At 60.1% G+C, this 12687-nt stretch overlaps 1 protein-coding gene across 4 annotated transcripts in view; it reads right to left on the minus strand.

Annotated features, from left to right (window-relative positions):
• Positions 1-12687, minus strand: part of PTPRS (protein tyrosine phosphatase receptor type S) — a 96696-nt gene that overhangs the window by 15132 nt on the left and 68877 nt on the right. For 2 of the 4 annotated variants that reach the window (XM_057311443.1, XM_057311442.1), the window contains exons 9-15: positions 12121-12254; positions 11696-11840; positions 6735-7040; positions 5255-5448; positions 2601-2718; positions 566-1171; positions 21-118 (exon numbers count right to left, since the gene is read on the minus strand). In XM_057311443.1, the coding sequence (XP_057167426.1) occupies positions 21-118; positions 566-1171; positions 2601-2718; positions 5255-5448; positions 6735-7040; positions 11696-11840; positions 12121-12254 (1601 nt within the window). The remainder of the gene's footprint in view (positions 1-20; positions 119-565; positions 1172-2600; positions 2719-5254; positions 5449-6734; positions 7041-11695; positions 11841-12120; positions 12255-12687) is intronic. The other 2 variants (XM_057311444.1, XM_026481153.4) reach the window with 1 other exon arrangement.

Consider the following 12687-nt stretch of genomic DNA (forward strand, 5'->3'; position numbering starts at 1 on the left):
GCCGGGGGGAGGGGCCGCACCTTATAGGGTGTGGGTGAGTTGTAGTTGTCAGGAAACTCCCAGCTCAGCAGGACTGACGTCTTCATGATCATTTTCACCTTGAAGTTCTTGGGTGAGACTGTGCCGGGCAGCAGGCGAGTGGGAGAGAGCAGAAGACAGGCCTGTGAGTGCTGGGGGTGAGGCGAGGAGGGCCGGTGGGGTGGGGTGGGGCGGCCCAGGCGCTCCCTGTCATCCGCTGTGCCTGTGCCCATGGCCTTACTGCCTGGCCCTGCCTGGCCCTGTCCCAAGTCCCTGCCGGGGTAGGGGGAGACGGCGCTGCTGCAGAGAGAAGGCGGAGCAGGAGGGGGGAGGGGGAGGGGGGGTGGAGGTTGGTGGGGGCGGCGGTGCCACCTAGGCACGTCCCACCTTTGCCAACGCCGGAGCCTCGGGGTCCGGACTCGCCTCGAGTGTCCACAAGGAAGCAGAAAAGTGACCACTTACCTGGGCGGGGGAGAGGGAGGGGGCTGGGGTGGGGGTGGGCACGAGGCCCGGTCCGGCTCTGGTGCGGGGATCGCCGCGCGCCTACCTTGGTCCCGCAGGAATGTCCGGTAGCGGACGGGGGGGCTGTAGGGGCCGGGGCCCTGGCGCGTGTGGGCCCGCACTTGGAGGTCATACGCCGTGTCGGGCTTGAGGCCCTGTAGCGTGAGCACATTCTCGGCGCCCGGCTCGGCCGCCGCCGGCAGCTCGGTCTCTCGGGCGGGGCCCAAGGCTCCGGCCTCCCGCACAGCCACCGTGTACTTGACAATGGCCCCGTTGCGCTCGGCGGGCACGGGTGGCAGCCAGCGTAGCAGGACGGTACCAGCTGAGGCGTTGCCGGCTGCCTCGAGGATCTGCGGGTGGCCACGGGGAGTGTCCTCAGGGATGCTCAGGACCTCGGCCGCCTCCTCGCCCAGGCCTCCTCGGCTCCGGGCCGCCAGCCGAAACACGTACGTGGCCCCCTTATGCACACCCAAAGCCGTATAGTGGTCCTCGGTCGGGGGGAACTCCAGCGTGGCCAGGGGCGAGTCCTCGCGGCCAAACTGCAGGCGGTAGCCCAGCACCTGGTCCTCGGCGGTGCCGGCTGGGGGCTCCCAGTGTGCCAGCAGGCTGCCCTCGGGGGTCTGCTGCACCGACAGGGTGGGGCGGCCCAGCACTGCGGGGAGACAGCAGGAGTGTCAGGGCCACATGGCCATCCAAGTCGGGAAGCAAGGGGTAGGGCTGCAATTTTTAAAAGCAGGCCTCAGGAAGGCTGTACTCCAAAGCAAAGACTTAAAGGGAGCGAGGGAGGCAGGGAGACCTGGGGGAAATGGTATTCCGGGCAAAGAAACAGCCTGTGCAAAGGCCCTGAGGTGTCACTGTGCTGGGTGAGTAGAAGGAAGAGCGAGGAGGCCAGGGACTTAGAGAACCCGATAAAGGAAAACATCTGCAGATGCCAGAGCAGGCCTTCGTATGTTTGCCTCTTCTTTTAGTTCATAAGTCACTCATCCCTTGCCTCACTGATTTGCCCCCTTGCCTCCTGCTGGCATATGATTAATACCCATGGGACACAGGAATGTCCAAAACCCTGCCCTTGCCCCACGGTTCTCACGGTCTCCGTAGTAATCAGTGTGCCAAAGTCCTGGTAAGTCCTGCAGGAGAGAAGCACCACAAATAAAACCAGTCTTCTCCTCCCGCAGGACTTATCAGGACCTTTTATGAACTGTGCTTTGAGCAGTCATGGCATATGCAGCAGGTCTGCTTGACAAGCATGGCTGTAGTGCAATGTGGCTGAGAGAAGAGGAAAAGACCAGGGGAGGCTTCTTGGAGGAGGTAACGAGGGTGCTGGACACTGCAGGATTCAGAAACTAGGCAGATGGAGGGAACAGCATGGACATGGACCAGCGGCAGCGTGGGGAGGGGCTGTGTCCAGCTGGCCCGGAATGTTGGGCTCTGTGGGCTGAGGGAGGGTCCGTGGGGAAGGGGTAGGTGTGGGCCGTGGGGTGGAAGGCTCAGGGCCTATCATCCCCAAAACACAACAAACGTGTTCCCCTTTGCCCGGGCTGTGCCATCTGCCCACAACACCCTCCCCTTGTATTTTCACGGCTGCCTCTCCCTCCTCCATGTTGGCTGGGGTAAAAACAGTCCCTTGGGACTGATGATAGGGCCCTGGCGGGGCCAGAAAGGGAAACTAAGGCAGGGACACTAGGAGAAGAGGCTTCACGGTGCAGTGGGGGCGATGGGCACATCACCTCCAAATGACAACCCACCCAGGGTGATCAGAGAGCTGTGACGAGGGAAGGGGGGCGCCGGGGCTGCCCGGAGGGAGCACTGGACTGAGACTGCGGGGTGTGGGCGGGGTGGGGAAGGGTATCCAGACAGAAGGAACAGTCCAGGTGAAGCCGGGATGGGACAGAGGCCTGGTTATGGTATTCACCGGGCTGGAGCTAAGCGGTCAGGGAAGCCAGGGAGGAGGAGGTGCTGGGGGTCGGCCCCTCACCTCTGTTCTCACTGGCCCGGCTGCCCAGTGCTCTCTCCCTGCGTCAGCTCAAGAACTCCGTGGGATGCTCTGGGGGCAACGGGGCTGCGGTGGGGGAGTGTCCTACCTGCTCCCTTGGTCACGACCACCTTGGGTTTGCTGCGAGCACCGTCGCCTTTCATGGTGTAGGCGGCTACCGTGATGGAGTAGGCGGTCTCGGGCTGCAGGTTTGCAATGACCATCTCCTGCAGGCCAGGGTGGCGGTCAGCGATGCGAGCGGGACTGAGACCGGCCCTGCCCACCCCCATTCCCCGGGCTGGGGTCAAGCAAGGTCTGCGGGCAGAGGCGTGCATCCGAGCTCATGCACAGACCCCGACACATAGCATGTCCATGCGAAGATGGGCACATGCAGCCTGCTCCCCCATCATCTTCCACCTGGACCAGCCCTGTCCCCTGGCTCCCGCCCTTGCCCCCAGTCCATCCTCCCCGCAGTGACCACCAGAGGGCGCCCGTGAGTGCGCGCCCGGGCCTCCGGCCCCCAGTCAGGTCCTGCCCTCCTCTGCCCACAGCCCTCCAGGGCTCCCACCTCTCTGGGGTACAAGCCCAAAGCCTTCACTACCTGCCCCCACCTCCTCCCGCTTTCCCCCTCTGACCCAGCCACCCGGGCCTCCTCACTGCTCCAATATGCCAGGCACGCTCACACCCTAGGGGCTTTGCACAGGCTGTGCCCTCTGCCTCCACTACGCCCACTGGTGTGAGGGAGATTCCCTCTACCAGGCCACGAGAGCCAATAGTTAAATTCTCAGGAATTTCGCAAGCCGGTATTAAACACAGCTGTTATCGGGAAGTCAATTATATAAATGTACTGATAAGTACTAAGAACAATGGTAATACATACTCGAAACCCACCCTCCCCTAATTGTTTCACATCTTACTACTATCGATGCTCCCCAGGTGATTCTGTCTCGTGTCTGCAGCAGAAAGCTACAGCGTGACTACCACACCCCCCACAGGGCGCTCGAACTGGACACGGTGGGAGTCTTTACATCCCAGAAAGGGGGGGAAAGCTACAGATCAGGACTGCCCACCCCCCAACTCAGAGAGCTCATCAGTAAACCTTTACCCCACTGTCTAGACCTCGCCCCAAGCCAGAGCTGTCACTAGACACGTACAGTTGACCTTGGACAACGCGGGGGCTAGGGGTGCTGACCCCCATGCAGTTGAAAATTTGCACAGAACTTCTGACTCCGCCAAAACTCTACTATTAACCTCCTGTTGACGAGAAGCCTTACTGATAACTAACTGACCAACGTATCTTTTGCATGTTACACATACTAGGTACCGTATTCTTACATTAAAGCAGCTGAAGAAAAGAGGTCACAAGGAAGAGAGAGTCCACTTACAACACCACACTGTGTTTCCCAAAAAGAAACGGGCAGATAAGCGGACCCCTGCAGTCCAAACCCGTGCTGTCCAAGGGCCAAGTGTATCTGTGTCTTGTTCCAATTAGCCGTCCTCTCCCACACTGGACTGTGACCCCCAGGAGGGCGGGCTCAGGTCCGTCCTGGTCACCGCTCAGGAAATTACGGCTTGTCCAACACATGTCTGAGCCACCCAACCCTGCACGCATATCGGCGTCGGCCCTCACGGTCCCACACGTGCCCACGTCCCCGCGCATGCACAACCACAAACACAGTCCGGCATGCCTGGGGGCGGGGGGGTGGCCCCAGGTCAGGAGCATGACGAGGGGGCCAGGGATGCATGAAGAGAGGGTCTCCTGCCCCTGAGCCCTCAGTGGGAATTCACCCCTCCAGCCTGGGGGTAGGGAAGAGGCAAATCCTATGTGAGTGGGTGGGTGGGGCTGGTGTCAATTTAACATCAGACTTGGGGCTCTCAGAAGAGCCCGTGCCTCTGTGTTAGGGCAGGAAGACAGCCCAAGGAGAGGCAGCAACTGGCCCAAAGTGCCACACAGCCATGTGGACTGGTTCAGGGCATCCGGAGAAAGCTGGGGTGGGGTGGGGGGGGTGTGTGACAGAAACAGTCCTGCAGGCAGCCTTCCCCACCCCAGGGCCCACTGACCCTCTCACCACTCAAGGGCTACAATGAAGTGGATGCTGTGGCCAGAGAAAGAAACTTCAAGGTCAGAGAAGCCTGAGCTGGGTGATAAAAGGGTCTGGCTGCGTTGGAAAGTGGCTCACTTTGGATCTGCCAGGCCTGGGTCCAATAGGGGAGACTGTGGAGTGTAGGGCTGGGTCTGGGCTGCAGGAAAAGCTTGAGCGAAGGTGTGGTGGTGAAAGCCACAGCAGAAACAAGGCTGGGGGCTGGGCAGGAGGGACACCGTGTGAGCCCACTGGGTGTAGGGGCCATCCAGGTAAGAGGGCTAACGTGTACCCTCTGGGTCCAGGACCCCAGCAGGGCGCCCATGCCCATTTGCCTGATTGAAAACTGAGGCTGCAAGCTCCAAGTAACCAGTAGGCATCTGGGGCCCAGGAGAGAAGATCCTCTTATAAGAGACATGCAGGGGGAGTGTGGGAGGGGTGTCACATCACTGCACAGCCCGCGGGAGAACACTGCAATGGCCGGGCAGGGGTGCTACTTACATATTCGGCTGTGTCGTCCATCTCCCACTGAGCGTGGGAGGAGGCGGCAGGGGAGAGAGGAGTAGGTGAGCAGGTGGCCAGAGAGAGAGAAGCAGGGAGAAGGCAGGAGCGCAGGGTCTGGGTGCCGCCCCGCCCACCTGGAGCCCCGCCCACCCAGGCCCCGCCCCAGCGCCCTGCCCACCTGGGCATCGGCCAACATGATGTCCTTGATGCGCGGTGGCCCGCGGGCCTCGGCGCCCTCCATGCGTACGTAGTGGACCTGGTAGCCGCGGATCTGGCCGTGCTGCCGGCCGGGCGCGGGCGAGCGCCACAGCACGCGGATGGCCGTGGCGTTGAGCGCCTCCGCCTCCACCTTCCGCGGCGGCGCGCTGGGCACTGGCGGGGGCAGGGGAGGGGCGGGCAGGGCCGTTACTGGGGCGCCTGGCGCTGCCCCCGGGCAGCACCGCTGCCCGATGCCAGGGTGCCAAGTGGCTGCCGGTTAACTTGGCGGTCTGCACACTCACCACCAGCTGGGAGGGCAGGCCTCCTTCACGGCTCCCACCGCCCGGGGGCAGGAAGGGGGCCCGATGCTGTCCCCCACTTACAGATGGGCAACTGAGGCCCCCCAGAGCCTAAGCCACCTGCCCAGGGCCACGTGCCATGGTGGGCCCTGCATGCCCCGCTCCATGGGCATTACCCACCTGCCTCCATCCTAACAGCATCCCTTCCAGGCAGGGGCTCTTACTACCATTTTATAGATGGGGAAACTGGGGCCCGAGAGCTGGGCCCCTGATCGCAGAGTTAGTAAGAAGCAAAGCCCGGATCTGAACCCAGGCAGTCCAGCTGCACGCTCCCATGCGTCCCAGTATGCAGCCACCCCGCGGATCCCAGCCCTTCCTACCCAGCCACACCCTGAGGTCTGGCATGAACAACCGCTTCGTCTCTTCCCCACTCTCCTGACCTAATGTGGGGCTGCTCACAGAACCTTTTAGGCCATGGCTCAGAAGGCAAGCCAGCTTCCCAAGGCCCAGGAACTGCGTTTTATCGCAGAAGCTGGCTGCTCTCATTTCTCCCCATGCCCCAGCTTCTACCAACTGACTCCAGACCAGAGCCTCACCTCCCTTTGCAGCTCAAAGCTTTCTAGCTGGAAAGTCAGCCCCCGCGGGGATACTTACACCACAGAAACTGGCCATTGCTACAAATTGGGCTCCGTGCCCCAGAAGCTGGTTGTTAAACGTCACCAGCGCGCACAGCCTACCTACTTGCCAGATAAGATGGCCAGACCGAGGAAGCTGCAGATCCTGGCTTATCCTGGCTGATCCCAAGAGTCTACAAGCTAGGTTTCTGGGGTCAAGGACCCTAAGTTTGTTGCAAGTGCTGCTGGCTGTTCCCCTCACTGTTTCCATACTTTCCACCATCAGACCAAAAAATACAGGGCTGCCAGCTTAACTTTCCAGGTACAAGGGCCCGGAAGAAAACACTGCCCGGAACGTCTAGCACGCAGAATTCCAGAATCAAGGAGCCCAGGATTCCGTGGGGAGGCTGCTTGCTTCATGTCTCGCCCTCAAGACTGTGCCTTCTACCTTTTGACCACCAGCCAGCCCCGTTTTGCAGAGCCAGAAGGTGCCGAGGTGCGGGGCGGGCTGGGGCCTGCGGGGTCCCCGGCTGGGGCCAGTGCTTACCGTCCTCGTCGGTGCGGATGACCACGGGCGAGCTCTCGGGCCCTGGTCCCACCTCTGTGTGAGCGACAGTCGTGATGCGGTACTCGGTCCACTTGTCCAGCGCCTCCAGCAGGATCTGAGTGGTGGTCGGGGGGATGCCGTTCACCTCCTTGGGTTGCGGATCCTCCGAGCCCAGCGGTCGGTAGCGGACGCTATAGCTCACCAGGGCCCCGTTGTGCGTTTCCGGCGGCGGTGGGCGCCAACTTACCAAAATGGCCGTGGAGCGCGTGCTGACACATTTAACGTCTTGAGGGGGGGCTGACGGTTCTATTGGAGGGGGGAGAACGTGGGGGCGGGGAGGGGAGGCGGGATGGGCGGGGAGGGGGCGGGGAAACAAAAGATGGGAAAGAGAAAATAAAACAGAAGATGATAACAAACAAAACAGAACCAAACCAAAGAGAAGTCGAACCCAAAAGAAGTGGGTGTCAACCAAAGGTGAGATGGACGGGTGGGGATGGGGGCCGGGAGGGCTGGCCAAGAACACTGCGCTCAGCGCCCAGGGCTGCACCTGCCCGGCACGCAGGAGGTCCCGGGGGGGTAGCGGTAACATCCGCGTGCGTGAGGCACCTACCGTGCACTGGGCACGGCGCCAGGGTCATCGCAGAGGAACAGGAAGAGCATCTGTCTGTTGAACCCCTGCTATGTGCCAGGCAGCGCCAAGGGCGTCACAGGAGAACAGTAAATGGACTTGTTTATGGAACACCTACTGTGTGCCAGGCACCATGCCAGATACTTGCAATAAAAGCCCATTTATCAGGCACCTACTGTGTGCTAGGCATAGTGCTGAGCTTTATATAGGATAAGAGTAAATGCGTTTATTTGCCAAACACCTACTGTGTGCCAGGGGAGTAGCACTGCTGCGTAAAAGCAGTGAAAGTCCCATTTACTGGGCACCTACTGTATGCTGGACACAGTGTCAGAGCTTCACAGGTTACCGGGAAAAGCATCTATGTACCGAACACCTGCTCTATCTGGGGCCCCGGAGGCCACTCCATGGCTTATTTCAACTAGGACCACCCTCTCAGCCTCCTTGGAAGACAAAATAATGTCCGTGTCTTGAGCACCTACTGTTTGCCAGTTAGCGTGCCAAGGGTTTTGTAAGGCATAATACAAGTGCCTGTGAACGGGACACCTGGGCTGGTAGCAGGCTCAGGATTTTACAGACAGGGCAGCCCCGATTACCGTGTGCCAAGGTCTTTGCCGATCATAGTTCTTAGGACACTACACTAACGCCGTCAGAATCAACGGCCAAGCCTTACTGAGCGCCTGCTGTGGGCTGGGCATCCAGAGCCCTCCAAAGATAAAAACAGCAGGTGCCATTCACACGGAACCTACTCCATGCCAGGTACCGTGCTAAGGACTTTATCAGACAACAGTACTAGCCCCCACATAATGAGGACCTACTATGCGCCAGGCCCTGTGGTAGGGGCCTTACTGAAAAAACAGCAACAGTCCCTACCTACTAAACACCTACTATGTGTTAGGCAGTGTGCTAAGGGCCTTGTAGAACATTAGTTCTCGCTTCTTAAGCACCTACTGTGTGCCGAGGGCTGTGCTAAGGGCCTTCTATATGAATGGTACCAGTTTTCACTTCTTGAGCACCTACTGTTCGCACACCCAGTGCCAAAGGCTTTGCAGACAACAATGTTACGTTTTGAGCAAAACCTGTGTACCCAAAACCCATGCTAGGCCCCATCAGATGGACAATGGCTCCTATCTGAGCACCTACTATGTGCCTAGAGCCAGGCCAATCTTCTTCAATGAAGTGCCACTTATCGAGCACTTACTGTATGCCAGCCATTACGTTAAGGGCTTCACGCAACAATAATCATAGCCCCCGTGTTTGTGGTACCTACTATGCACGGGGCACCAGGAAAAGCTTGTTACAAATGACTAACAGCTTCCATTCGTTGGGTGCCAATTATGGGCCAAGCACCATGGCAATCCGTGCTTAGATTTAAAAGAGCATTTATGAAACACCCATGGTGTGCCAGGCAGCGTGCTAAGAAAGGGCTTTGTTAAATAACAGCAATAGTTCTCACATATTAACCACCTACTGTGTGTTAAGGGCTTTATGGGAATAACATTAAGTCCTCATCTGCTCAGTACCTACTATGAGACTGTATTAAGGCCATTCCTGGTAACAAACCTCACAGTCTATGCATCACATCTTCTGCACGCCCCGTACCCTAAGCCCTTTACACTCAAAATGTGTCCCCCGATGATACCTCATTTAATTCTCAAGATACACAAATGGCCAGAACTATCACCCCTCCAGCCTCATTCCACATTACACGTGGGGGGATCAATTTCAAAGCCCAGCTGCCTGGTTTTCTATGGCCATTGGCTGTGTACCTACTGGGTGCCAGACCCCACCTACCCTGGGTGCTTTCTGCGTATCACCTCCCACTTTACAGATGAAGAAACTGAGGCCGGAAACAGCAAAGCTGCCTTGCCACGGGCATGTGGCAAGACCCAGGATTTGAACCCCGGCTCAGCGGTGGTCCAGGGGCTGTCTTGATGTGAGAATGGGGACTCAGACCTCAGCCTCAGGCCAGCTGAGGATGGCTGGAACCACAGGACTTCAATTGCCCATGGCTCCAGAATTTTCCTTGCCTGCAGGGAGGCCCAGAGAGGCCACTGGCTTTGCTTCCTGTCAAGGCACAGAGAACCCTTGCCATCATGGCAGGCCCATTTGTTCCCTGAGCACGTGTTTAGAGAGTACTTGTTATGTGCAGACCCCATGCCAGGGCCACCCAGGGAAGAATCAGAGGCCCCTGCCCTCGAAGACATCAGACTACCAGACACCTCAGAAGCCTCTCCAATGGCTTACTTCAACTAGAATGACCCTCTGGCCTCACTTAAGGTGAATGCCGGCATCCCCTCCTCTGATACCAGACACTTAGGGCCCTCTCCCCCATTTCTTGACCAGCCACCCCAACCAAAAGTGCCTGGGGGAATCAGGCAGTGGTGGAAAAACCAACCAAAGAATGTACTGGAAGGAATGGATTCGCTGAGAAGGGGGGGGGGGGAATAAAATCAAAACCATAATAAAATAAGAAACAACAGTGATGGTGATGATGATGAAAAAAAACCATAATAAAAGAAAGAAAGACGCCTTCCAGAAAACGCCCAGTCTGGTTACCTACCTTCCACTCTTCAACTGCTAACTTATAAGACTTTCTTACGAGAGAGGGAGTGGCGGAGTGCTGAGCTACAAGGCCAGACCGAGCTCTGGGTGGGTCTCCGGACGCAAGCGGGCCCAAGCCCTGCTCTGGCCCCCAGTGTGGGCACGCTGCAGTTCCAGACTGGCGCCGACGAGGCGGGAAGGTGAGACGGTGTGGGGAGACCCACGGCTGAGTGGTCTGGCCTCCACCTACCCTTGAGTTCAGCCTAAGAAGCCCGCAGTCCCCAGGGGGTATGCCTGGCCCTGAGTCTTGCTGCCAGTTCTCTCCGGCCCCACCAGTCTTGGGGTGAGAAGTGGGGAGTCCCTTCTCCCCCACTCCCTGTCCTGGGCCGCCCCGGAGGTTCGCATGGCTGGGCCAAAGACTCTTTCTTGACGACCGTGGAGGCCGCCTCCTTCACAATCCAGCCCAACCTGCGTGACATCTTAGGGGATGGGAGGAGGGTGGGACAGACCCATGGACAGGCATGGGGGGCAGGTAGTTCCAGATTCCCCATTTCGGGGCAGGCGTGGCTCTTGGCCGTGGGCCAGAAAGTTTGAGGGGGCTCAATTTGGGCTCTGGACTCTGTGTAGCCCAGAGCAGCTGGGGCACAGGCTGGGGGGGGGGGCACGCAGGGTGGGCTGTTTTTGTGAACCTGCTTGAGACCAGCGCGTACTCACCTTCGCGGCACCTGTGCCAGTCTCTCTCACGTGGCCACCCAAGCCACAGGACACCCTCACTGATCGCCTCACGCACAAACACACCCAGACGCTGGGAGCTGCAGAGCGCTCGGCTCAGCACGGGGGAGTAGGGAGGAGGGAAGGGAGCTGGGGTGGCAGGGGTGCTGCATCTCCGAGGCCCCTGATCCCAGCGGCTCAGATACCCAGGCCCAAGCTGCTGTCACTCACGACTGACCCGTGACCCCCTGTGTGCACACACCCAGGGGGGACTTGAAGGTCTGAACACCGAGGCTGCTTCCGGAACAAGGCCTGGGGCAGTGCGCTGTGACTGACTGAGAAGGGGGAGGAGAGGGGAAGAGGGCCACGGGGGTGGAGGCCACAGCGGTGGAGGCCACACCGGGCTAGGCTGAGCACAGAAGAGGGGCAGAGGGAGGAGGGGAGGCAGGGAGACAGCGAGATCAGGGGCCTGCCAAGGCCTTGAGCTCAGACCAGGCAAGGAGGGTGGCGGTAGGGGCCACAACGTGGCCCAGAGCCAGCTGCCGGCTGCAGTGTTCTGGCCAAAAGGTGACTTGTCTGTGACAGGGAGGCAGGGCAGGCACAGCAAAGAGCTCCAGGGATTCAAGAACCTGTCCTGGGACCTGTACCCCCACCCCTCCTACTCCTGCCCCTGGCAATGGGGGACCTTGCCTCGGGGGGCAGGGCCATCTGGGGGGGCGGTCGGTCTCCGTGCACTGTGCTCGATGGGGTGTGAGCTGGGACGGCCTCACACAGCCCTCCCCACGCCTAGGAGTGGGCACAGCGTGGCTGTTCCATGAGCCCCAGATACAGGACGGGGGCGAGGAGGCGAGAAGGTGTGGTCGACACCTGTCCCCGACCTAGGGGGCGAACCTGGGCCCCCCAGGGCTTCAGGTCCCGGGGGCTGGGGGGGGGGGGGGGAGCGGGGCCTGCGGGCACCACCGGCGCAGCGCAGGCAGGCACGTCCGAGGCCAGGCGCCCCCCACCCGCTGCGGCGGCGTGGCCAGGGTCGGCGGGCGCTGGGGCCCCCCGCAGGGAAGGGCGGGGTCCGCGAGACACCTACTGGACTGCAGCGTGCGCTGCCGCACCACCGAGGTGAACGCGCCCAGGCCCTGCGGAGAGCGGGCCGCCAGGCGGAAGGCGTACTCCGTGTTGGGCTTGAGGTCGTCCACCACGAACGCCGTGGCCGGGTCGAAGGTCCTCCCCACCTGGCGGGGGGGGGGGGGACAGAGACAGGGACACAGAGTTGTGAAAGAGACACAAAAAGAGCAGAAGAGACAAATGGAGACACAGAGACAGAGACGTCAATGAGGTAAAGAGAGACGGGAGAGATGCGAAATCCACCCGCGGCCAAGAGCGGGGGGGGGGGGGGGGAAGAGCAACATCTGGGCACCGAGTCAGTGAGCCCTGATGGCGTGCCCCACCCCCCACCTCCCTGCCACCCGCCCAGGCCCTGCGCCCCGCCCCCCATACGGCGCCCCGAGGTACCTCTCTGCCGTGGTCGCCCTCCCGGAACAGGAGCTCGTACTTGATGATGCTGTCCTGCCGCGGGGGGCTCCACGAGAGCCCGATGCTCGTCTCCGACTTGGCCTCGGCTCTGAAGTTCATGGGCTGGCCGGGCACTGTGGGGGAGGGGAGAGGAGGAAAAATGGGGGTGGCCGGGGAGGGGTCCACTCCACGTGGGGTGCCCAACCCTCCAGGTGTTCCCGTTCTCTCAAAAAGAGCCCCATAAAGCTCAGCACTGCCCTGGAGGAAAGGCTGCTCGTTCCCAGATGCTCCTGGAATGTTCTCCACTGTTCTTATTTCTCTTCTTTGCCCAGGGGTCCCCTACCACCCTTGTTGTCGTCCCCCTACCCTCTCTGCTTCCTCCAAATTAAACGACAGAGAGACTGTGGGGGTGATGTTTCAACACGTGGATTCCCCATCTTCTATGTGCTCTGTGGCGACACAGTTCTGACCCTTCCGTCCTCTCGTTTGGGCAGCTGCTGAGTCTTCTCAGCTTTGAGGTTCTGAAGCTTGAGCCCGACCGCAAAGGACGGGAAACCCACAGAGAGC

The sequence above is a fragment of the Ursus arctos genome, unplaced genomic scaffold (genome assembly GCF_023065955.2).
Source record: "Ursus arctos isolate Adak ecotype North America unplaced genomic scaffold, UrsArc2.0 scaffold_14, whole genome shotgun sequence".
Taxonomy (NCBI): Eukaryota; Metazoa; Chordata; class Mammalia; order Carnivora; family Ursidae; genus Ursus; species Ursus arctos.